Source organism: Salmo salar, chromosome 08 (genome assembly GCF_965601325.2).
Source record: "Salmo salar chromosome 08, fSalSal1, whole genome shotgun sequence".
Classification (NCBI taxonomy): Eukaryota; Metazoa; Chordata; class Actinopteri; order Salmoniformes; family Salmonidae; genus Salmo; species Salmo salar.
This window is the reverse complement of record NC_138298.1, coordinates 13630264-13656313: the sequence shown is the minus strand read 5'-3', so window position 1 is coordinate 13656313 and position 26050 is coordinate 13630264. Positions and strand designations below refer to the sequence as shown.

Genomic DNA, 26050 nt, shown 5'->3' with positions numbered 1-26050 from the left:
CCCTAAAAGTGTGTGTGAGAGAGAGTAGGAGAGAGAGAGAGACAGAGAGAGAGAGAAGGGGGGAGAGGCAATAACGCTTAAAAATGGGGTTAGGAGACACACACATAATTTAACTAATATTTTATGTTTGTTTTTCAGAGGCTGTGTCAGACGATTCCAAGGTACCACCAAGGGGCAGCTTGGGACAGTAATAAATTGTTAAATTGCTGAGCTCCGCTACTACTACTACTACTGTACTACTACTACTACTACTTACTACTACTACTACTACTACTACTACTACTACTGTACTACTACTACTACTTACTACTACTACTACTACTATTACTACTACTACTACTACTGTACTACTACTACTACTACTTACTACTACTGTTACTACTATTACTACTTGTCTACTACTATTACTACTTGTCTACTACTACTTGTAGTAGGAGTAGGAGCAGCAGCAGTACTGCTCTACTAAATAGATGGAAAACAGTGACCCATTGTTTATAACAAAGGAACTATCCTGTCGTTCTGCCCCTGAACAGGCAGTTAACCCACTGTTCCTAGGCCATCATTGAAAATAAGAATTTGTTCTTAACTGTCTTGCCTAGTTAAATAAAGGTAAAATAAAAAATATACAGCTATTGGCACTACACAGTGGGAGATCATGACTTGTGTAGCCTTGAGGAAATATGAGCTTTACACAGCCACATCAGCATATGAGATAGGGGAGAGTGATAAGAGAGTGAGCTAACATGGGACATGGTTTAAAAGGCCAGGTGGTAGGCTAAGGCAGGTCACTCCTTAGAGTAGAGCCAGTCCAACCCTTCCAGCAACCATGACCTACAATGGCACTTGGAAAGTAGACCACAGTGAGAACTATGAGAAATTCATGGAGCAAATGGGTAAGAGATTGATCGCTTTTGGAGAATTTTTTTTGGGGGAAAGACTTTTGGGCACAAATGGCAGAAATGGATTTGAAAGCAAAGACAAGTTGGCCTACAAAATGTATACATAAACAGGCATACAAAGTGCATTTAAGAAATAATGCAAATAATGTCAATTAACTTTTTGTACCGGAGCCAAATTCAGTGTTTGTATAAAAGCTATTTTTAATGCATTAAATGCCTTTAGATTAGACGACTATGTATGCACCTTGCACCTAAGGGCACTGTAAAATGAATGCATAATCTCTAGCCAGGCGCTGCACTGTAGTACATGCAGATGAAATATCTTGTATAGTCGTTTGCGCATGGTTCAATGAGATTTGGGGTTGGACACATGGATTGTGTGTCTGTTCACAGGTGTCAACATGGTCAAGAGGAAGCTGGCTACTCACGATAACCTCAAGATCACCCTTGAACAAACTGGAGACAAGTTTGTCGTGAAGGAGGCCAGTACTTTCCGCACGCTGGATATGGAATTTACCCTGGGAGTCACCTTTGAGTATGCCCTTGCAGATGGGACAATGCTATCAGTAAGCAATGCATTTATACAGTATTATATAGTATTATATTATTGCAGCCATACAGACAATGGCTGTGGAAGAGCCTAGGCATAGTTGTTATGTTGATGCATAGTGTATTCCCAGGGTAGTAGATTAGTAACAATATAATTGAATGGGTGCATACCACAATTCCAAATATTTTATTCCTATCTGTTCTTTCCAATAACAAAAGTTTATTGCATTATTTTTCTGTGCTCACAAGCTATTGAGAAGCTATTCAGTACTTGATAATGAGTTGCAAAGTACAAGGCAATTATTCTTACTCAATGAAACAGTACAGTCCCATTGGCTATGTTCCAATGTATCCACACTAGGATATCGGTTAGAACACATTCACAATCCATTTCTTCATTGTGCACAGTATACTACTGTGCATATACAGTAGAACTACAGGCCTGATGAAGTATAAAACCTTTCAGCAACTAGATGAATATGATATAATCTTTTGAGATGTACAGCACGATTGCAACAACGATAACCTGGAATGTTGCCACTTGATTCTTGGACCAGTATCATGATGAATTATTTAACCTTTCACCCCTCAGGGTTCATGGGGCATGGAAGGAGACATGATGAAAGGTACATTCACCAGAAAGGACAATGGAAAGGTGCTGACAACTACCAGAGCCATTGTTGGAGATGAACTTGTACAGGTTAGTTACCCTCTCTGGAAAATGTTTTACACACCCTTAATGAAAACCTCCATAAAACATATTTACACTTCTGAAGAAGAAAACAGGCAGCAGACCTTGGCCAAAGTACAAATCAAATGCTTGAAAGTACCCACCTTGATTTACCTTGGAGTTTGCAATGTTGGGAATATTCCATTGGTTCAATTGTACATGGCAAACCAAATCAAGTGCAGCATTTGACAGAAGTATTTGTCATGGATATGGATTTCAACCAGGTCTGGTTGTAAGATATTTTTGTTGTCATAATAAAATATATATACTCTTCCTCCAACAGAGCTACAGCTACGATGGAGTCGAAGCCAAGAGAATTTTCAAGAGGGGTTAGAGGAAACCGATCAACCAATCCAACCACTAAGACCAAGAGGCGTTACCTTTGAATCCAGAATGATACCATTGTGACACTGAACATTTTACAACCTTCCCTAAGCCATTGGACCACTTCAGGTCTTTGTGACGCCAACATAATTATTAGCTGTACAAAATGTACTATTTGTAATAGAAATATATAAAGCAGGTTTGATTTGCACTTCAAGTTTTGATATTTTAAGAAGTAAACATGTTTTTGAATTATTTATGGACTGATTTTCTCAATTTCTCAATGTGCACATAATGTATACAGATATTTCTGAATATTCAAGATTAGATGAGTACGAGCACACTAGTGCAATACGCTATTGCCAATGACTAACTCACTGTTGCCAATCATCAATGGAAATAAAGTGACTGCAAAAACCAGAGGCATACAAAACACGTTTAGTGATTGCATAATTTTAAGTTTATTAAACATAGAAAATAAAATAAATGCATAGGCATCTCCAAAAATATAAAGTGTGCAGTCAGCTATACTGTACATGTTTCTTTTTAAATGGAACATGTTAAACTTTCTCATGGAAAAAATGCAAAGGCACTCCAGATACAACAGCAGAGCAATATATACAAAGTCCATACTCCCAAAAATAGCCAGTGAGAAGCAAGACTTACATAAATGAATAATAAACTGTATATTACATGAATCATTTAATGTAAAGCATTTAAATAACCAACTTTACAACAAGCAAAAACAAACACTACCAGTGAGAACTGGGAACACATTTTCATGTTGAGCTACAGTAAAAAATATTAAATAGGATTCATACAGTATTTCAACAGCCCAGGAACATTAGTGAACAAATACTATGACATCCATTTTTATTGGAAGGTCCCAGTTTGTTGAGTCTTACCCCAAATGATTTGAAAGCCAAAATGTCAATACTTATTTTACCATTACAACATTTTTATTTTACCAGAAGTAATGGCAAAACCGTGAATTTCAAAGCATCATGCATTTAAAAAATGCCCCAAATCAAATGACAGAACACAATTGGATTATGAGTGAACTATCCCTGTAAATAATTTTTCTGAAGGTACCAGGGTCCTCTGGGACATGGGGCAAGATTCAGACTCAAGTTTTGTTTTTGCTTCTGCCCAACCATGCAATTGCTGTATCTGTTCTTTGCACATATTGCAAATGGATAGAGGAACATTGCAATTAAAATAAATCATTATGTTAATGAATCTACATTCAGTGGCTTGCGAAAGTATTCACCCCCCTTGGCATTTTTCCAATTGTGTTGCCTTACAACCTGGAATTAAAATTGATTTTTTTGGGGGGGGGTTGTATTATTTGATTTACACAACATGCCTACCACTTTGAAAATGCAAAATATTTATTATTGTGAAACAAACAAGAAATGAGACAAAATTACAGAAAACTTGAGTGTGCATAACTTCAATACTTTGGGGGGGGGGGGTGAAAAAAGAAGAAGCTGAACCTCCGTCCCAGTCTCAAATCTCTGGAGGACTGAGACAGGTTTCCCTCAAGAATTTCCCTGTATTTAGCGCCATCCATCATCCCTTCAATTCTGACCAGTTTCTCAGTCCCTGCCGATGGAAAAACATCCCCACAGCATGATGCTGCCACCACCGTGCTTCACTGTGGGGATGGTGTTCTCGGGGTGATGGGGGGGGGGGGGGGGGGGGGGGGTTACGCCAGACATAGCATTTTCCTTGATGGCCAAAAAGCTAAATTTTTGTCTCATCTGACCAGAGTACCTTCTTCCATATGTTTTGGGAGTCTCCCACATGCCTTTTGGCGAACACCAAAAACGTGTTTGCTTATTTTTTTTTTCTTTAAGCAATGGCTTTTTTTCTGGCCACTCTTCCATAAAGCCCAGCTCTGTGGAGTGTACGGCTTAAAGTGGTCCTATGGACAGATACTCCAATCTCTCCTGTGGAGCTTTGCAGCTCCTTCTGGGTTATCTTTGGTCTTTTTGTTGCCTCTCTGATAAATGCTCTCCTTGCCTGTGGGCGGCCCTCTTGGCAGGTTTGTTGTGGTGCCATATTCTTTCCAATTTTTAATAATGAATTTAATGGTGCTCCGTGGGATGTTCAATGTTTTGTATATTTTTTTAGAACCCAACCCTGATCTGTACTTCTCCACAATGTTGTCCCTGACCTGTTTGGAGAGCTCCTTGGTCTTTATGGTGCTGCTTGCTTGGTGGTGCCCCTTGCTTAGTGGTGTTGCGAACTCTGGGGCCTTTCAGAACAGGCGTAGAAATATATATATATACATTGAGATCATGTGACAGATCATGTGACAATTAAATAAAGTCCACCTGTAGACAGTCTAACTAATTATGTGACTTCTGAAGGTTGCACCAGATCTTATTTAGGGGCTTCATAGCAAAGGGGGTGAATACATATGCACGCACCACTTTTCCGTTTACATTTTTTTTTAAACAAGTAATTTATTTCATTTCACTTCACCAATTTGAACTATTTTGTCTATGTCCATTACATGAAATACAAATAAAAATCTATTTACATTTTAGGTTGTTATGCAACAAAATAGGAAAAACGCCAAGGGGGATGAATGCTTTTGCAAGGCACTGTACGTATCCCCAGTTAGCCGCAATGTGGTTTTGTCCATTGATGACTTAAATACCATAAAACCACGATGTAGCTCTGTTGCAATTTTTTTATAACAGGCAATGGAGTTGAGATATCTGGAATGTGACATTTTCCTCTCACAAAGAAGCACTTTGCATGAGCAAACTACCTATAACATTTTCAATATGTAATGGCACGCGATCCAAGGCAATGTCCAAATGCTGCAGAATTGCAACATAAATGTGTTCAGAAATCCCCATGGATAAAGTACCATCCCACCTATATAAAATAAGCAAAGTGTTACTCTGTGGGAAGAAAATGTCACCCATAAAGTGTTAAACTATGAAGTGTTAAAGGTTCAATGCAGTCACTCAATATCAAATTGTTTCTGTGATTGTTTTCAATTAAAATGGTCAAAAATAAACAAAAATAGCTTATTAGGAAATAGCAATTTCTCAAGCAAGAATTTTGCTAGGACTGTCTGGAAGTGTTTGAGTGGGGAGGGGAAAACTACAAAAAACTACAAAATTATGTTTTTGCTATTAATGGCAGAGGTTTGGAATTATCTTTCTTATTGGTCTAAAAACTAATTTACCGCATGGCCAAAACTCCCTCTCACCAAAACAGGCTGAAATTTGAGAAATTTCAAACAGCTCAAAACAGCTCTTATTATCCCAATTTCACAGTATTATTCCAACCTCATAGTTTGGAAATATATATATAGAACACGGGAAAAATCTAGACTTTGACTACACTGGGCCTTTAAAGTTTTATACATTAGCATTGCACTAAATGATCTGAATGGTTCTTTTATCACCAAAACTGAAGCCATTTCCCATTGGGTTATTTACTTAATACTTAGGCGGGTAGCCTAGTGGTTAGAGCGTTGGGCCAGTAAACAAAAGGTTGCTGGATTGAGTCCCCGAGCTGACAAGGTACAAATCTGTCGTTCTGCCCCTGAACAAGGCAGTTAACCCACTGTTCTCCGGTAGACTGTCATTGGAAATAAGAATTTGTTCTTAACTGACTTAAGACTACTTAAATAAAAACAATGTATTCCTATTTTCCATTCACAATGTGAAATGTCAAAATTATGTATGTAAAAAAAAACATGAAAATAAGTGGTTCCTGGTTTTTGACAGGAAATGACCCAACTTATACAATGAAAACGGTATAAAATGAATTCTAATGTGAATAATATTTGTTTGGCTTCATTCAAAAACATCTAGAGGACAACTTGCTATCATCTTTATCAAAATTGTAATAAATTGCACCTTAAATTGCGATACTATGGGTGTCATTGACAAAAACATATTGACACAATCATGCTCGCATAGTGTCCCAGAACCTTGGCTCGGATTCAATCTGATCGCAGGTTATAGGCATTGACGAAAACATATTGACACTATCATGCTTGCATACATTAGTATTCCACACCTTGGGGCACTATGCTATTTTTCCGATTGAGACAACATTAACAGCACTTACAATGAATAGGATCTCCGTGAATGTGGGAACATTGCCTTTAAAAGCTACAATAGCTATAACCCGTGATCATATTGAATCCCTACCGTTATCTTCACTAAATACAAAATAATAATAATGACAACTTAAAGGATATTTTCACTGTTTTCAGACTTACCTCTATTTTTTCCACTTACTCTGAAAGTAGTCTACGGAGCCAAAGAAACTGTCATCCACAGCTTTGATTTGTTTAAATAGCCACTACTAACAATGGGAGTGATAGGGGCAAGCTCACCATGTTCAACATTGCACGACAAAATCAACTCAAATACCTTCAAATCAGTGGTGCGATTGTGAACGGCAAGGCACTGGGAGTGACAAACCACCCTTGCTGTCTTTGCCTGGCTGGTTCCCTCTCTCCACTGGTATTCTCTCTGACCCGATTACTGGGGTTAAGTCACTGACTTCCCATGCCGCCCCTAGGAGGGGTCTAGCTTTTTTCACTATACTCGATGTCATCTTCCTGTCCGTTTTTGCACCCCTTGGGCTCGTGCGGTGGGGGAGATATTTTTGGGCTATACTCCGCCTTTTCTCAGGGTAGTAAGTCGGTGGTCTGTTTATATCCCTCTAGTGGTGTGGGGGCTTTGGCAAAGTGGGTGGGGTTATATCCTGCCTTGTTGGCCCTGTCCGGGGGTATCGTCGGACAGGGCCACAGTGTCCCCCGACCCCCCCGTCTCAGTCTCCACTATCTATGCTGCAATAGTCTATGTGCCGGGGGGCTAGGGTCAGTCTGTCCTATCTGGTGTAATTCTCCTGTCTTATCTGGTGTCCTGTGTGATCTTAAGTATGCTCCCTCTAATTCTCCAATCTCTCTCTCGCTTTCTCCCCTCCCGGAGAACCTGAGCTCTAGGACCATGCCTCAGAACTAACTGGCCTGGCGACTCCTGGCTGTCCCCGTCCCCAGTCCACCTGGTTGTGCTGCTGATCCAGTTTCTGCTGTTCTGTCTGGAACCCTGACCTTTTTACCGAACCGGTTACCTTATGCCGGACCTGCTCTTTCAACCCTCTCGACCTGTCTCAACCTGTGAATGCTCGAGCATGAAAAGCCAACTGACATTTACTCCTGAGGTGCTGACCTGTTGCATTCTCTATAACCACTATGATTAATTTTGGACCCTGCTGGTAATCTATGAACGTTTTAACATCTTGAAGAACGATCTGGCCTTAACGGCCATGTATTCTTATAATCTCCACCCGGCACAGTCAGAAGAACACTGGCCACCCCTCAAAGCCTGGTTCCTCTCTATGTTTCTTCCTAGGTTCATGCTTTTACATCAGCATTGCTTGTTTTGGGGGTTTTAGGCAAGGTTTCTGTATACACACTTTGTGACATCTGCTGATGTAAAAAGGGCTTTATAAATATATTTGATTGATTGAAGTTACTTAGAGGTGATTTTGCCATAGATTCTGAACATAGTGAGCTTTCCCCTATCATTCCTTTTACTTTTTAGTTAGCAGTGGCTAAAGTTGGTCAAGTTAGCAGTGGTTGAAATAAATCTGATGTCTCTCCTGGCCTATAAAGTACTTGCATGGTACTGTATGTGGAAAAATTGAGGCAGGTCCCAAAAAAAGTGAAGATATAATTTAAGTAGACCCAATAACATAAACCAATTGGAATTTGGATGTCGGTTGGATACAAATGTAAAGTATGCCATGCGCATGCTCATACTGTACACATCACTATTGTTACCTCTTTATAAGTCCTCATGCAGGTTGGCTAACATTGTAACAGTTGTCTATTCAGCAGGATAACAAGTATGCAAACACAATGTTATTGTTTGTATTCTGAGATTGAATTTGGTGCTCATATTCGGAAATAGAATTTGTGTTGGCCACACAATCAGGGACGCACATTACCTTAAACCAAAAGGTACACCTCTTGATCCCAGAGGTCAATGTCACACTGTAGCAAGTGAATATTCAACAGGTTATCATTATATTTTACTGTATTATGCCTTGGACTGCCCTTTCCAACTTCCAACTCATCTATCAACATACATTTAAAAAACTCTCTGACAGTGGACTATCAAACTGTATCTTACTTCAAAATACATATAAGTACTTCTATAACCCACAGTGCATCAGTGATTTGGCATTTGACACCGATTTCAATTGAAGTTCTAGGAGCAACACTTTTCCAGTCAGCATACTCTTTGGCATCCAGTTCAACAGATTATTTTCCCTGGACATCAGACCTATGAGTAAGAAGAGGACAGTAGATGATTATGATATGGATCATACTGTATGTGTACGCCATGAGTACGCCATGAGTACATTTCCAAGAAAGAAATGCCATTTAGCAGACACTTTTTGCCTTGCTCAGGAGTAGAACGACAGATTTTTAGCTTGGCAGCTCGGGGATTTGTCCAGCAACCATTCGTTACTGGCCCAACGCTCTAACCACTAGGCCCACTGTCCTGGTGTTCAAAGCACAACGCTCTACCAACTAAGCTACAGAGGCCCACAATACCAATGTGCTATAGAGCTTGTTACTAAAAACCTTTCTTGTCCTTACACACTTCTTGTATTGCAGACCTGGGTAAAATATATTATGTAAAATATTTTCAAATACATGGAGTTTAATTTCATTTGGTTGAGTACAATGAAACCAACGCAACAGTAAAAGAAGTGCACCACGCAAACTAAATATTTCTGATTAACAGATAATTTAAAGTATTCGACCTATGTATTTGACCCAAGTCTGGTTTATTGGTTGTGCATTTTTCAGCTCTTGTTTCTGCTTGTTTAAGTTTACATTTTAGTCATTTAGCAGACAGTTTTATCCAGAGCAGCTTAGTTAGTGCATTTCTTAAAGGCCCAATGCAACTGTTAATTTATCAATATCAAATCGTTTCTGGGTAACAATTAAGTACCTTACTGTAATAGATTGCCATTAAAATGGGAAAAAATGGCTTTTTAGTAAAAATAACTTTTCTCAAACAAAAAATTTGCTAGGTCTGGGAGTGGTCTGAGTGGGGATGGGAAAACTGAAAACTAGCTGTCACTGCCACAGAGGTTTGGAACTTTCTTTGTTATTGGTCAATTAATCAATTTACCTCATGGTGATGTCACCATGGAAAGCCGAAACTCCCGCCCATGCAAACCTGCTGATAATAAGGTAATGTGTAGATTGTATTTTCAACCAGCAACTATCAGATACAGTGCGGGTAGTCTGTGCGGGTAGGCTAGTTTACATGATGAGATTATTATGTATAAGAGCGAGAATATTTGTATTTGTCAAATGGCAGTGAAGCATCGATCATCATGTCACCAGAATAAGACCTTCGATATATATTGTAAAGGAGCATCAAGATCAATGTGTACTTTCACCACCATGTGAAGTTCATCATCACTTATTATCTGTTGCCTAATAAACTTCATGGTTTACCCAGTCGTAGTGGGAGGACCACACCATATCATCGCATGACTCCAAGTTTACTTCGATATGATGGTTATTATATCAATACTAGAGGTCGACCAATTAATCGGAATGGCCGATTAATTAGGGACGATTTCAAGTTTTCATAACAATCGGTAATGGGCATTTTTGGACACCGATTGTGGCAGATTTTATTTTTGATTTTACCTTTATTTAACTAGGCAAGTAAGTTAAGAACACATTCTTATTTTCAATGACGGCCTAGGAACGGTGGGTTAACTGCCTTGTTCAGGGGCAGAACGACAGATTTTTACCTTGTCAGCTCGGGGATTCATTTTTGCAACCTTCCGGTTACTAGTCCAACGCTCCAACCACCTGCCTTACATTGCACTCCACGAGGAGCCTTGCAAGAAGCCAAGGTAAGTTGCTAGCTAGCATTAAACTTATCTTATAAAAAACAATCAATCTTAACATAATCACTAGTTAACTACACATGATTGATGATATTACTAGGTTAACTAGCTTGTCCTGCGTTGCATATAATCGATGCGGTGCCTGTTAATTTCTCATCGAATCACAGCCTACTTCTCCAAACAGGTGATGATTTAACAAGCACATTCGCTAAAAAAAAACTGTCGTTACACCAATGTGTACCTAATCCATAAAAATCAATGCCTATCTTTAAAATCAATACACAAGTATATATTTTTAAACCTGCATATTTAGTTAATATTGTCAGCTAACATGACTTTCTTTTAACTAGGGAAATTGTGTCACTTCTCTTGCGTTCCGTGCAAGCAGTCAGGGTATATGCAGCAGTTCGGGGCACCTGGCTCGTTGCGAACGTGTGAAGACCATTTATTCCTAACAAAGACCGTAATTAATTTGCCAGAATTGTACATAATTATGACATAACATTGAAGGTTGTACAATGTAACAGCAATATTTAGACTTAGGGATGCCACCTGTTAGCTAAAATACATAACGGTTCCGTATTTCTCTGAAAGAATAAACGTTTTGTTTTCGAAATGATAGTTTCCGGATTTGACCATATTAATGACCTAAGGCTCGTATTTCTGTGTGTTATTATGTTATAATTAAGTCTATGATTTGATATTTGATAGAGCAGTCTGACTGAGCGGTGGTAGGCAGCAGCAGGCTCATAAGCATTCATTCAAACAGCACTTTCGTGCGTTTGCCAGCAGCTCTTCGTTGTGCTTCAAGCATTGAGCTGTTTATGACTTCAAGCCTATCAACTCCTGAGATTAGGCTGATGTAACCGATGTGAAATGCCTAGCTAGTTAGCGGGGTGCGCTCTAATAGCGTTTCAATCGGTGACGGCACTCGCTCTGAGACCTTAAAGTAGTTGTTCCCCTTGCTCTGCAAGGGCCGTGGCATTTGTGGAGCAATGGATAATGATGTTTCGAAGGTGGCTGCTTTCGATGTGTTCCTGGTTCGAGCCCAGGTAGTGGTGAGGAGAGGGACGGAAGCTATACTGTTACACTGGTAATAGTAAAGTGCCTATAAGAACATCCAATAGTCAAAGGTATATGAAATACAAATGGTATAGAGATAAATAGTCCTATTATTCCTATAATAACTACAACCTAAAACTTCTTTCCTGGGAATATTGAAGACTCATGTTAAAAGGAACCACCAGCTTTCATATGTTCTCATGTTCTGAGAAAGAACTTAAACGTTAGCAATTTTACATGGCACATATTGCACTTTTACTTTCTTCTCCAACACTTTGTTTTTGCATTATTTAAACCAAATTGAACATGTTTCATTATTTATTTGAGGCTAAATTGATTTTATTGATGTATTATATTAAGTTAAAATAAAAGTATTCATTCAGTATTGTTGTAACTGTCATTATTAGAAAGAAATAAATACAATTATTAATCGGTATTGGCTTTTTTTGGTCCTCCAATAATCGGTCGACCTCTAATCAATACATGTGTATAAAGGCATTTCCACCACCATTTCTCGCATGATACATTTTACAGACAAAAAAAATCCCAGGTCGAACAAACAAATGATCTGTCGGCATTTATAAAATTTGTATCGAAACTGTTTCCATCACAGCTGTCTTTTTTTTTTTATATACGGTATCACTTTAGTCGCATAAAAACGGTGGATGGAAACATGGTTACTGTAAGCAAATATTTCCTCAATAAGCAGCAAAGTCAGTGCTTGTCCTGAGTAGTGGTATTGAAAAGCTTAAGTTCTGGTATACAGATGAATATATATATTTTTACTGCATTAAATTAGAATAAGAAATGTCATGCATTATCATCATCTCCAGGGAAATGAAATGATTTTGTGTCTGCCCTTCTCTCACTGATTTTGACTCAGGCGAGTGCAGCATGCCGTGCAGCATATGCTTGTACAAAATAAACTGCATCTGTATTCGTAGAAGGATCTGGTAGTGGAGCCATCAAAAATGTGCTGATAAGAGGAACTGTGTATCACTTACCAGGTAATACCATCACAAATAGCCACGCTCGTCCAGTCCTTTGGCTGTCACTGGGTTCCATTTTGCAGTGGGCTTATTGCTGTTATGGCCTGTTTTCGAGGAAAAAAATAAAACAATATAGATATAGATGAACTCAATATTAAAGCATCCAAATATTTTAAATGCTAGCATCTGCCCAAAATTTGCTTTGAAGTCATCTGTAAAAAAATTATATATATTTTTCACACATGAAAAATATATATATTTTTTTACAGATGACGTCAAAGCAAATTTTAGGCAGATGCCAGCATTTAAAATATTTGGATGCTTTAATATTTATGCTTTATTAGAGTTGTAATTTTACTGTTGAGATCACTTGTACAGTACGAGGAGAACATGTCGTTTTGGAACAGTGTACTGTACATGAATGTCCGTAGGTGTTTTTACAAGCCGCTGTGACTGTCCAAGCTTACCTGCATCAGGCCGGGTTTTGGGTGGGTCTAGCATGGAGTGTGTGTTTGCGGGGTGCAGGTGGTGGCTGGGGTGTTCTCGGGGCTCTGTCGGTGCTCGGGGCACGATAGCCGAGAGTAGGAGGGGTCGCTGGTGATGGTACTTAAGTCTGTATGTGTCCGTCATGCAATTGTCCACGCTGAAGTATGTGGTGAGGGAAACCCCTTGGGCTGCCGCTGACTCGGCTCCAGGTGGCCTGCAGATGGGCAGCCTCTCCTCGCTTTCGCCCGACGACGGGTTACTCCTCTCTGGGTCCGAGCCCGACTTGGAGCTGGCACCCGATGAGGGCCTCTGCAGAGGGCCATTGGATTCCGACCTCCGGTTAGGGCTGGTGGTATGTGAGGCCGGGGTGGGCCGGATGCTGGGCCGGGGGCTGGTCTGGGAGGGCTCCTGGAGTAGCCTGGGACGGAAGCAGTGGCGGCCAACATCCCCCTGGTGAGGGGAAGCTCGCTGGGCGGCTTTGGGGTGAGGCAGTGGTGGTGTGGCGGGCTGATGTTGAGATGAGGGCTCTTCCAGTTCAATATGAGGGGGTTGGTGGAAGGCCAGGTGGTGGGGGGGACAGGGCGACTCAGACAGAAGGGGCTTGCTGTTGCTGGAGCGGTAGACACTGTCCTCTGGTTCCGAGAGATTCCCAGCCAGGTTGTCGGAGCTGTTCCACTCCGAGCTGCTGGGTTTACCCAAGTGCCGCAGGGCGGGGCTATCGCCATGGTGAACACATCTGTTGTTGTTACTCATCTCTGGCGAATCCATCATGTGACTGCTCCTGTTGTCTGAGGAGCAAGCGTCCCTCTCTGGACCAGCACCTTTCTTAGAACTACCGGGGCTGTATCTACATTTTCGTCTGTAGAATAGAATAGAACACAATATACTTTTTAAGTGCACAAAATATGGATGTACACATTGACAATTAACGACATTAAACATATCAACATAACATTACCTTGAACTTGGACTACTTTTCAGGAGATGTGAAACTTGATGGTCACAGTTCTTTCCCTGAGTTGTCAGTTGATGTTTGCCTAGAAGAAAAATAGACAAAGCTGAAATTAACACACTCACAGCTTAGGACAAAATTTAAATGAAACCCCAAAATGATGCAATCACCAACATTTTATGGAGTTATTTATTTACATTATTTATAAAGTATAGATAGTTTTTCCCTCACGATAAATCTTGATATTTTGTCCAGAAGGGAAAAGTAATACAACTTGGGGGTGATTCCATTGAATAAATTAAATAAACAGTTAATCAGGTTCATGATTTATAAATTAGGAATAAGTATTTGACATTTTCATTTAAACCACCATTTTCTAGAGACACATATAAACTAACACCTAATCGCAGAGAAGAGAAAAACAGAGCAACACACAGGAGACAAGAAAGAAAGAAAGAAAGAAAGAAAAAAGAAAGAAAGAAAAAAAGAAAAAAAGAAAAAAAGAAAAAAAGAAAGAAAGAAAGAAAGAAAGAAAGAAAAAAAGAAAAAAAGAAAGAAAGAAAGAAAGAAAGAAAGAAAGAAAGAAAGAAAGAAAGAAAGAAAGAAAGAAAGAAAGAAAGAAAGAAAGAAAGAAAGAAAGAAAGAAAGAAAGAGAGAGGGATGGACAGGCAGGTAGACAGACAGACACAGAGACAGAGAGAAAAAGAGCAAGAGAAATAGGGAAGGGAAGGGCCTATTTTCAGGGAGATAGCCTATTTGTCTCACAGTGCCAGTGAGTTGGGAGAGTAAAAGCAGTTCTGTTTTTCTGACGCACGATGGCAGCACAGGGTTGATCTCCACCGCCATTGGCTCTGCTGCTGGATCGACCAATCGGCAGACGGCCACTACAGCAGGAGGCAGTATGCATGCTAAATTCATCCACTTTAAAAATAGAAGCGTCATTGTTTTTCCTTCCTGCCACTGACCTAGAGGGCCATGCAAGGATAAAAGCTGTGGGAGTCGGTTTGGCTCTAGATTCACACAGGTCAACTGTAGAAGGAAGCATTGCTATAAGCTAACATATTCAGGTGAAGGGATAAAACATGTTCAACTCTATGCTCTTGCATAAAACAATGAAAGAGTGCTTGCAGCCAACACTCAATCATATGACAATTTTAAAAAGGGGCCAGCACTTGATTCAGTTGCAATAAAAGCTTTGAATAGCTTAGCTTTAATATATTTTACGGGGAACATATCCTACTGGAGCACACAGAGCTCTACACACAAGCTAACATATTAACAACAATGACTAAGGCGGAAACAGTCAAGTCCAGATTAAGGAATGTGGAGGGGCTTAATGGGTGAACAGGTTAAATCAACTTTATGGCATTCTAGAGACCAACAGTCAACCAGCGCACAATCCAAATTGACATTCTGTGTACGTTTATTCACCCATACGGTGTTTAAAATGTTTATTTTTATGTGACTAAAATGTCCTCTTTAGCCTCTGAACACACATAGGATAAAACTTGAATAAAATGACATACTCTGGCCCTTCAAATACACATAGGATACAATGGCATAGAATATCATATTTTTCATCAAATACACATAGGATAAAACGTGAATAGAAGGTAATCTTTTCCCTCAAGTTCACATAGGATTTGTGCATCCTGTCAAAAGAATCTACAAATCTAGAATCTAGCTATCAAGGCGGACCGCAACAAACTCCCTCTAGGAAACAAAGTCAAGAGGGTCGAGCTTAGGCAAGGTTTAATAATATCTACCTCTCGACATGGCAACATCAAATCATCGAGTCAGGATGTTACTGTATTTTTATATTTTGCCTACCCTCATTCTCAGTGTGGAAAATAGTCAGATACCTACAGTACTACACAACACATATCCTACTGTACACTACACGTCTGATAGATTTTGACGTGTCACTTACAGTACTGCTATTTACAGTAGCAACGGTAGGCCATTTGTTAGCTCGGCTCAAAATCTATTTCCACACTAGGTTTATTTAGCGTTTTCTTCTCGGATATCGTCATGTTTTTTAAATAGATAGATTAGAACGTAAGAGATTTGAAGGGCTTGATTTTGCATGACTCACCAGGGCTCTGCAATCATGACAAAGGTCCTTTGCGTTTAGGGCCTATTGCACCCATATTCAGTTGGCAATAATCTAGCACCATTAAGTCAGGGGATCAAAATGAACAGTCCCTTAATCTGCTTTTTCTTATTTTTTAAAGCCTATGTTTCCCTGAAACGTTGGTATGGGGGAGGGGAAGATAATACTGGTATCTCTCTTTTCAAAACCCTGAGGATTTTGTCTTTGCTCGGATGTATATACAAAGTCATCTTATAATACAGTTTGAACATTTTATCAAGGATTGAACTATGATAGTGTGATGGAAATGAAGTATAACATTTACATCACACTAGATAGAAGATACATTATGTATTGTATTGATTTAGAACTATTACTATGATTTTGCAGGAATAACGCTAAACCTTTGTAAGAGTAAAACCATTTTTCAAGTGTTCTGAGAGATTTGGTGTTATGAACTCTTTAGGGACAGGTTGAAACATGAAAAAAATGTTTTGCACCCCCTCCCCCCTCAAATCAAAAATAATGATTACCACCATAAACGTGGATATCGACTTCAGAAAGTTGAGGGTTCGCCGACCACCACGGACAAGCTCACTCTCCCTGCCTGTATCATTACGACCAGAGCCGGCTGCAGACAACTATCAGCTAGGGGGAAAATCTATTTTTCAATATGTTGATGCTTTATTTATAATTATATAAAATATATGCAATTAATTTTCCATCAACAGGTTTCTTGTGCCAATGCACCACACACAACCAATAATCTACATATAACTGCATACTGATTACCGACTTCGAGCGCTTATCATCATGGTTTGAGTCTTCAACACCACAACCAAGAAGAGTATGTCAGTCTCGACAAAACAGAAATTACATCCCTCCCTACTCAGTATTGAAGGTTGTTTTGACAATCTCCAAATATCATGAAACCTTTGTGTGTTTTGTAACAGATGTCTCTTTATATTAATCGAATGGCTGTTAATCAAGGAACCTACCAGGTACAACCCTAAATCCGTAAACTTGGGCACCCTCATAGATATCATCCTGACCAACTTGCCCTCTAAATACACCTCTGCTGTCTTCAACCAGGATCTCACCGATCACTGCCTCATTGCCTGCGTCCGTAAGGGGCCCGCGGTCAAACGACCACCCCTCCTCACTGTCAACTGTTCCCTAAAACACTTCTGCGAGCAGGCCTTTCTAATTGACCTGGCCTGGGTATCCTGGAAGGATATTGACCTCATGGCGTTAGTAGAGGATGCCTGGTTGTTCTTTAAAAGTGCCTTCCTCACCATCTTAAATAAGAATGCCTCGTTCAGAACATGTAGAACTAAGAACAGATATAGCCCTTGGTTCACTCCAGACTTGACTGCCCTTGACCAGCAGAAAAACATCCTGTGGCATACTGCATTAGCATTGAATAGCCCCCGCGATATGCAACTTTTAAGGGAAGTCAGGAACCAATATACACAGTCAGTTAGGAAAGCTAAGGCTAGCTTTTTCAAACAGAAATATGCATCCTGTAGCACTAATTACAAAAAGTTTTGGGACACGGTAAAGTCCATGGAGAATAAGAGCACCTCCTCCCAGCTGCCCAATGTACTGAGGCTAGGAAATACTGTCACCACTGATAAATCTACGATAATCGATAATTTCAATAAGCATTTTTCTACGGCTGGCCATGCTTTCCACCTGGCTACCCCTACCAACAGCAACTTGCCCAAGTCCCCCCCGCAGCCGTTTCTCCTTCACAAAAATCCAGATAGCTGATGTTCTGAAAGAGCTGCAAAAGCTGGATCCCTACAAATCAGCTGGGCTAGACAATCTGGACCCTCTCTTAAAATTATCCCCCAAAATTGTTGCAACCTCTAACTAGCCTGTTCAACCTCTTTCATATCGTCTGAGATCCCTAAAGATTGGAAAGCTGCCGTGGTCATCCCCCAATTCAAAGGGGGAGACACTCTAGACCAAAACTGTTACAGACCTATATCCATCCTGCCCTGCCTTTCTAAAGTCTTCGAAAGCCAAGTTAACAAACAGATCACCGACCATTTCAAATCCCATAATACCTTCTCCACTATGCAATCTGGTTTCCGAGCTGGTCATGGGGGCACCTCAGCCACGTTCAAGGTCCTAAACGATATCATTACCGCCATAGATAAGACAGTTTTCATCAACCTGGCCAAGGCTTTCGACTCTGTAAATCACCGCATTCTTATCAGCAGACTCAATAGCCTTGGTTTCTCAAATGACTGGCTCGCCTGGTTCACTAACTACTTCTCAGATAGCGTTTAGTGTGGCATATCGGAGGGCATGTTATCCGGACCTCTGTCAGTCTCTGGGGGTGCCACAGGGTTCAATTATTGGGCCTACTCTTTTCTTTGTTTATATCAATGATATTGCTCTTGCTGCTGGTGATTCTCTGATCCACCTCTACGCAGACGACACCATTCTGTATACTTCTGGCCCTTCCTTGGACACTGTGTTAACTTCTCTGGGCTAGGTGGGACGTGACCGTCCCACACTATTCAACAGCAAGTGAAATAGCATGGCGCAAAATACAAAACAGCAAAAATCTCATAATTTCATTTTCTCAAACAATCAACTATTTTACACCATTTTAAAGATAAGACTCTCGTTAATCTAACCACATTGTCCAATTTCAAAAAGGCTTTACGGCGAAAGCATTATATTAGGACATAAACTTCACAAGAAAATCCACACAGCTATTTTCCAAGCAAGGACATGCATCACAAAAACCAAAAGTACAGCTAAAATATTCACTAACCTTTGATGATCTTCATCAGATGGCACTCATAGGACTTCATGTTATTCAATACATGTATGTTTTGCTCGATAAAGTTCATATTTATATCCAAAAACAGCATTTTACATTGGCGCGTGATGTTCAGAAATTGTATTCCCACCAAAACCTTCGGTGAATGTGCACATCAATTTACAAAAATACTCATCATAAACATTGATAAAATTTACAACAGTTATTGAAAGAATTATAGATACACTACTCCTTGACGCAACCGCTTTGTCAGATTTAAAAATAACTTTACGGAGAAAGCACATTGTTCAATATTCTGAGTACATAGCTCAGCCATCGAAGCAAGCTATACAGCTACCCGCCAAGTTCTGGCATCAACAAAACTCTGAATTAGTATTATAAATATTCTCTTACCTTTGCTGATCTTCGTCAGAATGCACTCCGAGGACTCCTACTCGAAAAGTCAAAATGTTCCATTACCGGTCATAGAAACATGTCAAACGTTGTTTACAATCAATCCTTAGGGTATTTTTAACATAAAACGTCGATAATATTCCAACCGGACAATAGCGTATTCATTCAAGAAGAAAAATAAGGAGGGGCGTGCTGTCGGGTTCGCGCATCACCAAGCCCTTTGTCCTCAGGCAGTCCACTCATGGACTGAGCTACTATTCTCTGCCCAGTAACAGGAGAATGATGGAAAAAAAATTCTGAAGGCTGTTGACAGCCAATGGAAGCCTTAGGAAGTGCAACGTGACCCCACAGACACTGTAGTTTCGATAGGGATTGAAAACAAGAACTACAATTCTCAGATTTCCACACCTCCTGGTTGGATTTTTCTCAGGTTTTTGCCTGCTATATGAGTTCTGTTATACTCACAGACATCATTCAAACAGTTTTAGAAACTTCGAGTGTTTTCTATCTAAATCTACTAATAATATGCAAATATTTGACTCTGGGCCCGAGGATTAGGCAGTTTACTCTGGGCATGCTTTTCATCTGAAATCGAAAATACTGCTCCCTATACCCTAAAAAGTTAACAAACCTCCAAACGAGCTTCATTGCCATACAACACTCCTTCCGTAACCTCCAACTGCTCTTAAATGCTAGTAAAACTAAATGCATGCTCTTCAACCGATTGCTGCCCGCACCTGCCTGGCCACCTAGCATCACTACTCTGGACGGTTCTTACTTAGAATATGTGGACAACTACAAATACCTTGGTGTCTGGTTAGACTGTAAACTCTCCTTCCAGACTCACATTAAGCATCTCCAATCCAAAATTAAATCTAGAATCGGCTTCCTATTTCGCAACAAAGCCTCCTTCACTCATGCTGCCAAACATACCCTCGTAAAACTGACTACCCTACCGATCCTTGACTTCGGCGATGTAATTTACAAAATAGCCGCCAACACTCTATTCAGCAAACTGGATGTAGTCTATCACAGTGCCATCCGTTTTGTCACCAAAGCCCCATATACTACCCACCACTGTGACCTGTATGCTCTTGTTGGCTGGCCCTCGCTACATATTCGTCAACAAACCAACTGGCTCCAGGTCATTTCTAAGTCTTTGCTAGGTAAAGCCCCACCTTATCTCAGCTCACATAGCAACACCTACCCGTAGCACGCGCTCCAGCAGGTCATCCCCAAAGCCAACATCTCTTTGGCTGCCTTTCCTTCCAGTTCTCTGCTGCCAATGACTGGAACGAATTGCAAAAATCACTAAAGCTGGAGACATATCTCCCTCACTAACTTTAAGCATCAGCTGTCAGAGCAGCTTACCGATCACTGTACCTGTCCACAGCCCATCTGTAAATAGCACACCCAACTACCCCATTCCCATATTGTTTTTTGTTGTTGTTGTCTTTTTGCTCTTTTGCACCCCAGCATCTCTACTTGCACATCATCTGCACATCCATCCCTCCAGTGTTAATGCTAAATTGTAATTATTTTGCCACTATTTCCTATTTATTGTCTTACCTCCCTAACCTTACAACATTTGCACACACTGTACATAGATTTTTCTATTGTGTTTTAAACTGTACATGTATTTATCCCATGTGTAACTCTGTGTTGTCGCTTTTGTCGCACTGCTTTGCATTATCTTGGCCAGGTTCCACAACATTCTGGAATGGTGCAGGATACCCAGCTAGCACATACACTATGTATAGAAAAGTATGTGGACACCCCTTCAAATTAGTGGATTTGGCTATTTCAGCCACACCCGTTGTTGACAGGTGCATAAAATTGAGCACAAAGCCATGCAATCTCTATAGACAAACATTTGCAGTAGAATGGCCTTACTGAAGAGCTCAGTAACTTTCAACGTGGCACCTTTCCAACAAGTTAGTTCATCAAATTTCTGTCCTGCTAGAGCTTCCCCAGTCAACTGTAAGTGCTATTATTGTGAAGTGGAAACGTCTAGGAGCAACAATGGCTCAGCTGCGAAGTGGTAGGTCATACAAGCTCACAGAATGGGACCAAACTGCCTCTGGAAGCAACATCAGCACAATAACTGTTTGTCAGGAGCTTCATGAAATTGATTTCCATAGCCGAGCAGCCGCACACAAGCCTAAGATCACCATGTGCAATGCCAAGCGTCGGCTGGAGTGGTGTAAAGCTTGCCGCTATTGGACTATTGGAACCTGCCCCAATGCATAGTGCCAACTGTAAACTTTGGTGGAGGAGAAATAATGGTCTGGTTCAGTCTAGGCACCTTGGTTCCAGTGAAGAGAAATCTTAACACAGTATACAATGACATTCTAGATGTGGCAACAGTTTAGGGAAGGCTCTTTCCCATTTTGCAATGACATTGCCCCCGTGCACAAAGCAAGGTCCATACAGAAATGGTTTGTTGAGATCGGTGTGAATGGACTTCACTGGCCTGCGCAGAGCCCTGACCTCAACCCTATCAAACACCTTTGGGATTAATTGGAATGCCGACTGCAAGTGGTGCTCGACCTCACTAATTCTCTTATGGCTGAATGGAAGCAAGTCCCGTAGTAATGTTCCAACATCTATTGGAAAGCCTTCCCAGAAGAGTGTAGGCTGTTATAGCAGCAAAAGGGGGACCAACTCCATATTAATGCCTTTGATTTTAGAATGAGATGTTCGATGAGCAGGTGTCCACATACCTTTGATCATGTAGTGTAACATTTTGAGAACCATGTTTCTTTGGAGGGAATTTCAGTACTTCAGCGTAACGTTTGCTACAGGTTTCCTCATAGTTCTATTTAAAGTAATGTTATCAAATTGTTCCGAGACCGTTAAGAAACAATGTTATTCTGTTAGAATTTCAGTACTTCAGCAGAACATTTTCTACAGGTCTCTTCATGGTCCTATTTAAAGTAATGTTCTCAGAATGTTCAGAGAACATTAAGAAACAATGTTCTTCTGTGTGAATTTCAGTACTCCAGGATAATGTTTTCTGCAGGTTTCCTCATGGTTCTATATGAAGTCATGTTTTCAGAACATTAAGAAAACTTTCCATAAAAAACATAAGAAAATATTACTAATGTTCAAAGAATGTTCCAAGAATGTAATTTAAAAATAGATACAGTGCCTTGAGAAAGTATTCACACCCCCTGTGGAAAAGTGTAGTGCATAAGTGAAGTGCCAAAACACCTAGATAGGGAGGGCACATGGAAACAGATGAGGAAATTGGCTATATGGAAGACATGAAAACCTGCAAAATGGTGAATGTAAATCAGGGGAAAAATGTACTACCCTCCCCTTTGCCCAATAAAAAAAACACACAACTCTACCCAAAGCAAAACAAAAGTTAGACAACCCTCCCGTTTTGGAGCAGCCCTCCCACCCTAGTACATTTTCAAACTGTCCTTTAGAGAGAACAAGACTCAGTTTCAGTTTAAACTACAAACAATGAACCTTCACTACATACTGTACTACAGCTGTAGGATATTAATTGACTAGTATTGTCGCAGCAAAAATAATCCTGCAGCATGTTGCTTGATTGGTGGTTAGGCTATATTAGTGGTTAGGCTATTAGCCGGCCAAAATTAGGCTACATGAAAAGTGAAATACTGTTAATATAACCATGTGTTATTGCATGTTTTCAGTGAATTTATGTAAATCATGAAGCCCATCTGCATTTCCCACTGTGCAGAACAATTCTCAGTAACAAAAGAGTGATCAAATTAAGATCATACATCTGTACAACTTATATATTAAACACACACGCTCGAAAGCACAGAACATCCACTTACCTTGATGCAAAGGGGAGTGTACCGCATCAGGTTTTGAATCGCACCTGTTTGGGTGAAGCTGACCCCTGCTGAAAAAAATAAGAAGATTTCAACTCTCAAACAACTCAAAATGGACTTCAGAGAGTAAGATCATTGTGTTTCACCTAAGAGAGTACGTTTATGATGGACATTGTGGTACAACTATCCTTGTGTGATATTTAAAGTGTTAAATTCATTGTATTATTGTCTGGAAACACATGGGTCCCCTGAAAATACAAAAAAATCTATATAAACAAATATAAGGCAAGTTTATTAGGTGTCAACACATGAACTCGATTAAACTTAAAGAACAGTGCATTACAGTCACTTAATACAAGATTTGAATGTAAACGAAGTCTACCTTTGTGACTGCACACCTGGCATTAATCTATGCTCCTAGATTTTAGCTCAGCAGGCTAAAGCCCGGTCTCTAGATCTGGGTTTAAACCCCAGTCTGCCATCATACCTCTGAGACTGCACCTCTGGTGTCAACCGCTGCTCCTTCCCGGCAAAGCTGTCCACCCCGGGCGAGTCAGGGTTGGTGGAGCCGCTGCTCAGCCGGTCGCTGCTCTCGTATCCCGACTCAGTCCTCTGGATGGTCCAGGTGTCGCTGCGCGACAGGGCTTTGGGCCCGCCCTTGGCCCTACTCCCGCTGCTTCCACCCCCTCCACCGCCCCGGTCGCCGTGCCCACTTGCCCTGCCCTCCGATTCGAGGGAGCTGTGGCTCTCCGTCTCTTGCCGCTGCTCGTCCTCGTAAATCGTCATCAAGTACTTCTGCTGCTTGCACTCTTCCCTCATCCTGAGACCGTCCCGTTCCCGCTCTTTATCCCTTTCCCGCTCTTTTTTCCAGTCCCGGTTGTCCTGTTCGCTGCCGTGCGGGATCTCCTGACAGGAGGGTTTAGCGAGCCGGGGGCTACCACCGCCGCCATAGTGCTGCTGTTGTTGTCGCCGTTCAAGGTCATTCAAGACGCTGTCCACATTCAGAACTTCCCGGATGGGCCTCCAGGAGGGCTTGGCTTTGTTACGGCCCACTCCCGACCTGCTGCCCTTATCCCACGCGTCCTGGCTGCCGTCCTGTTCTTGGCGACCAGGGGAGGTTTCCTGTCTCGAACTGTGACCGCCAAGGGCACCGGATTGAGAGCATGGGTCCTGGAAAGCTCTGCTCTGGTGGGAGGATGACAACTTGTCAGCCCGTGCTCCACTGCCTCCTCGCAACCTCTGGTCAGCGTGCTGCCTCAGCCCGCCCTCAGAAGGGGATCTGGCATAGGCCATATCTAAACAGGAAGTGACATACAGATGTAGGATCTTAATGTGTGCCAGTTTGCTACAGCAGGACAATAATTCTGCAGCAACATGAAATATGAATTATTATGTGGATTATAATTAATGGACATTTTTGTAGGGGTTGATACATTAGGGCAGATCAAGTCTGAAATTTCAAAGTGGAAATTACAAACTTTAGAAATTCTAAACCTCAAATACACTACACATTTACATTTTCCTAGATTGCTCGAAAGTTCACCTGCAACAGGGTGATCAAATTAAGATCCTACATATGTAAGAAACAGCATTTTTATTTTAGTGTGCCAAGCATGCATATTGTACTTGTGTAGCATCGTAAAATGTATTTAGGCCTACAATCTACGTATAAACTTAATCTAGGTGGTTTTTAAATATATTTCTCAGGATTGGATAAATGTTGCATGAACAATGAATGGCTCGATTGAAAGAAGAAAATCTCCTGCACTTGGTCCAAGGTTTATATCGGAAAAGTTGAAGATATTTGATATAGGATACAAAGCCTTCCAACATCGTCCAGATATTCCAAAAGACAATATTACATAATCTTTCTCTGAATATTGTTTTAGGTGGAATTTTGCGTCGAAAAATCTGATTGGAAAGGGCACTTTTGGGACACATGCCACATGGTCTTCTGGGAAACACTGGCAAAATGCAAAGCACATTGTTTAGCTTCATCAGAAAACTTACCTCTGAACTGAAAATGTAAGAATAATACAGTAGGCAAAAATTTAGAAAAGCAGGTCACACAAATAATAAAACCTAGGATTAGAACTACACAAAAAAACAGAAAGTGGTGAAGCACTCTGGAACCAATTATTTCCATCTTGCATGGTTCTATTTGCCCTGAGACAACTTTATCTGTGTAGGACAGATGGTATGCTATTTTCTTGGAGATTGGCCAGTCCTGTAAAACATTTCCTGACTCCATATTGCTGCCCTTAGGTTTGGGGCCACATCTAAAAAACAATGCACCAAAACATTATCCAAGTGACCCTTCAGGCAATCTATTGGAAGTGCACCGCATCATATCACATTATAGTCAATACTATTTGTGTCTATAAACAGTGTGAAGAATCATCCAACCAATCTTGAAGAGAAAACCCTTGTATCTTAATAATCTACAATCAGGTTAACACAGTCAAGTATACATTGATTTTGGTTGTAGCACTGGTTGGTTGAATAGTTCACTCATCACACACAAGATTAAGTTTGTGGTAGTCAGTGACAAGTAACTGCCTCTGATTCAATGAATAGTCATTTCAATTTTTGTGCAAGTTATTTCTATCTGCCACTTTAAGCTAAAACTGTTTTGACAAAAAGAGTATGGACACAATATACTGGTTCTTACACATGTCATCAGCGCTTGTCATTGTTTTTCAAGGTACCCCTCAAAGTACAGTAAAATGTTACCTTATGAGTATAACAATCACTGTAGTGGACGTTACCTTTGTGTGGATCTGGTTTTCGACGCCCTCTTTCGGCCTCCTTCTTTATCCCTTCTACAACCCTCTGGGAAGTCTCCTTGGAAGGAACCCGGTATTTGTTGGGACAACAAGGTGGGCCTTTCACTATGGATATCAGGATTGGGATAACAAATGAGTTACAACACATGCTCATTTGATTTGATTTAAAAACACAATTCAACCACACGATGTGGATACATGGCATTTAAAATCATTTAATATAACACAAAAAAGGTTTAACAACACT

At 40.6% G+C, this 26050-nt stretch overlaps 2 protein-coding genes across 2 annotated transcripts; one reads left to right on the top strand and one right to left on the bottom strand.

Annotated features, from left to right (window-relative positions):
* The first annotated feature begins 610 nt into the window (after window positions 1–610).
* LOC106610011 (fatty acid-binding protein, intestinal) lies at window positions 611–2759 on the top strand. Its single transcript, XM_014209105.3, has 4 exons — window positions 611–893; window positions 1293–1465; window positions 2041–2148; window positions 2462–2759. Exons 1-4 carry the CDS (start codon window positions 827–829, stop codon window positions 2510–2512), a joined length of 399 nt encoding a protein of 132 aa, XP_014064580.1. The 5' UTR covers window positions 611–826; the 3' UTR covers window positions 2513–2759.
* A 1433-nt stretch (window positions 2760–4192) lies between these two features.
* On the bottom strand, window positions 4193–26008 carry LOC145881519 (uncharacterized). Its single transcript, XM_082978388.1, has 7 exons — window positions 25786–26008; window positions 23505–24312; window positions 23021–23088; window positions 13927–14005; window positions 12950–13827; window positions 12498–12586; window positions 4193–8834 (listed from the first exon to the last, which is right to left on the bottom strand). The coding sequence occupies exons 1-6, from the start codon at window positions 26006–26008 to the stop codon at window positions 12510–12512; spliced, it is 2133 nt and encodes a 710-aa protein (XP_082834514.1). The 3' UTR covers window positions 4193–8834; window positions 12498–12509.
* Between the last annotated feature and the right edge of the window lie 42 nt (window positions 26009–26050).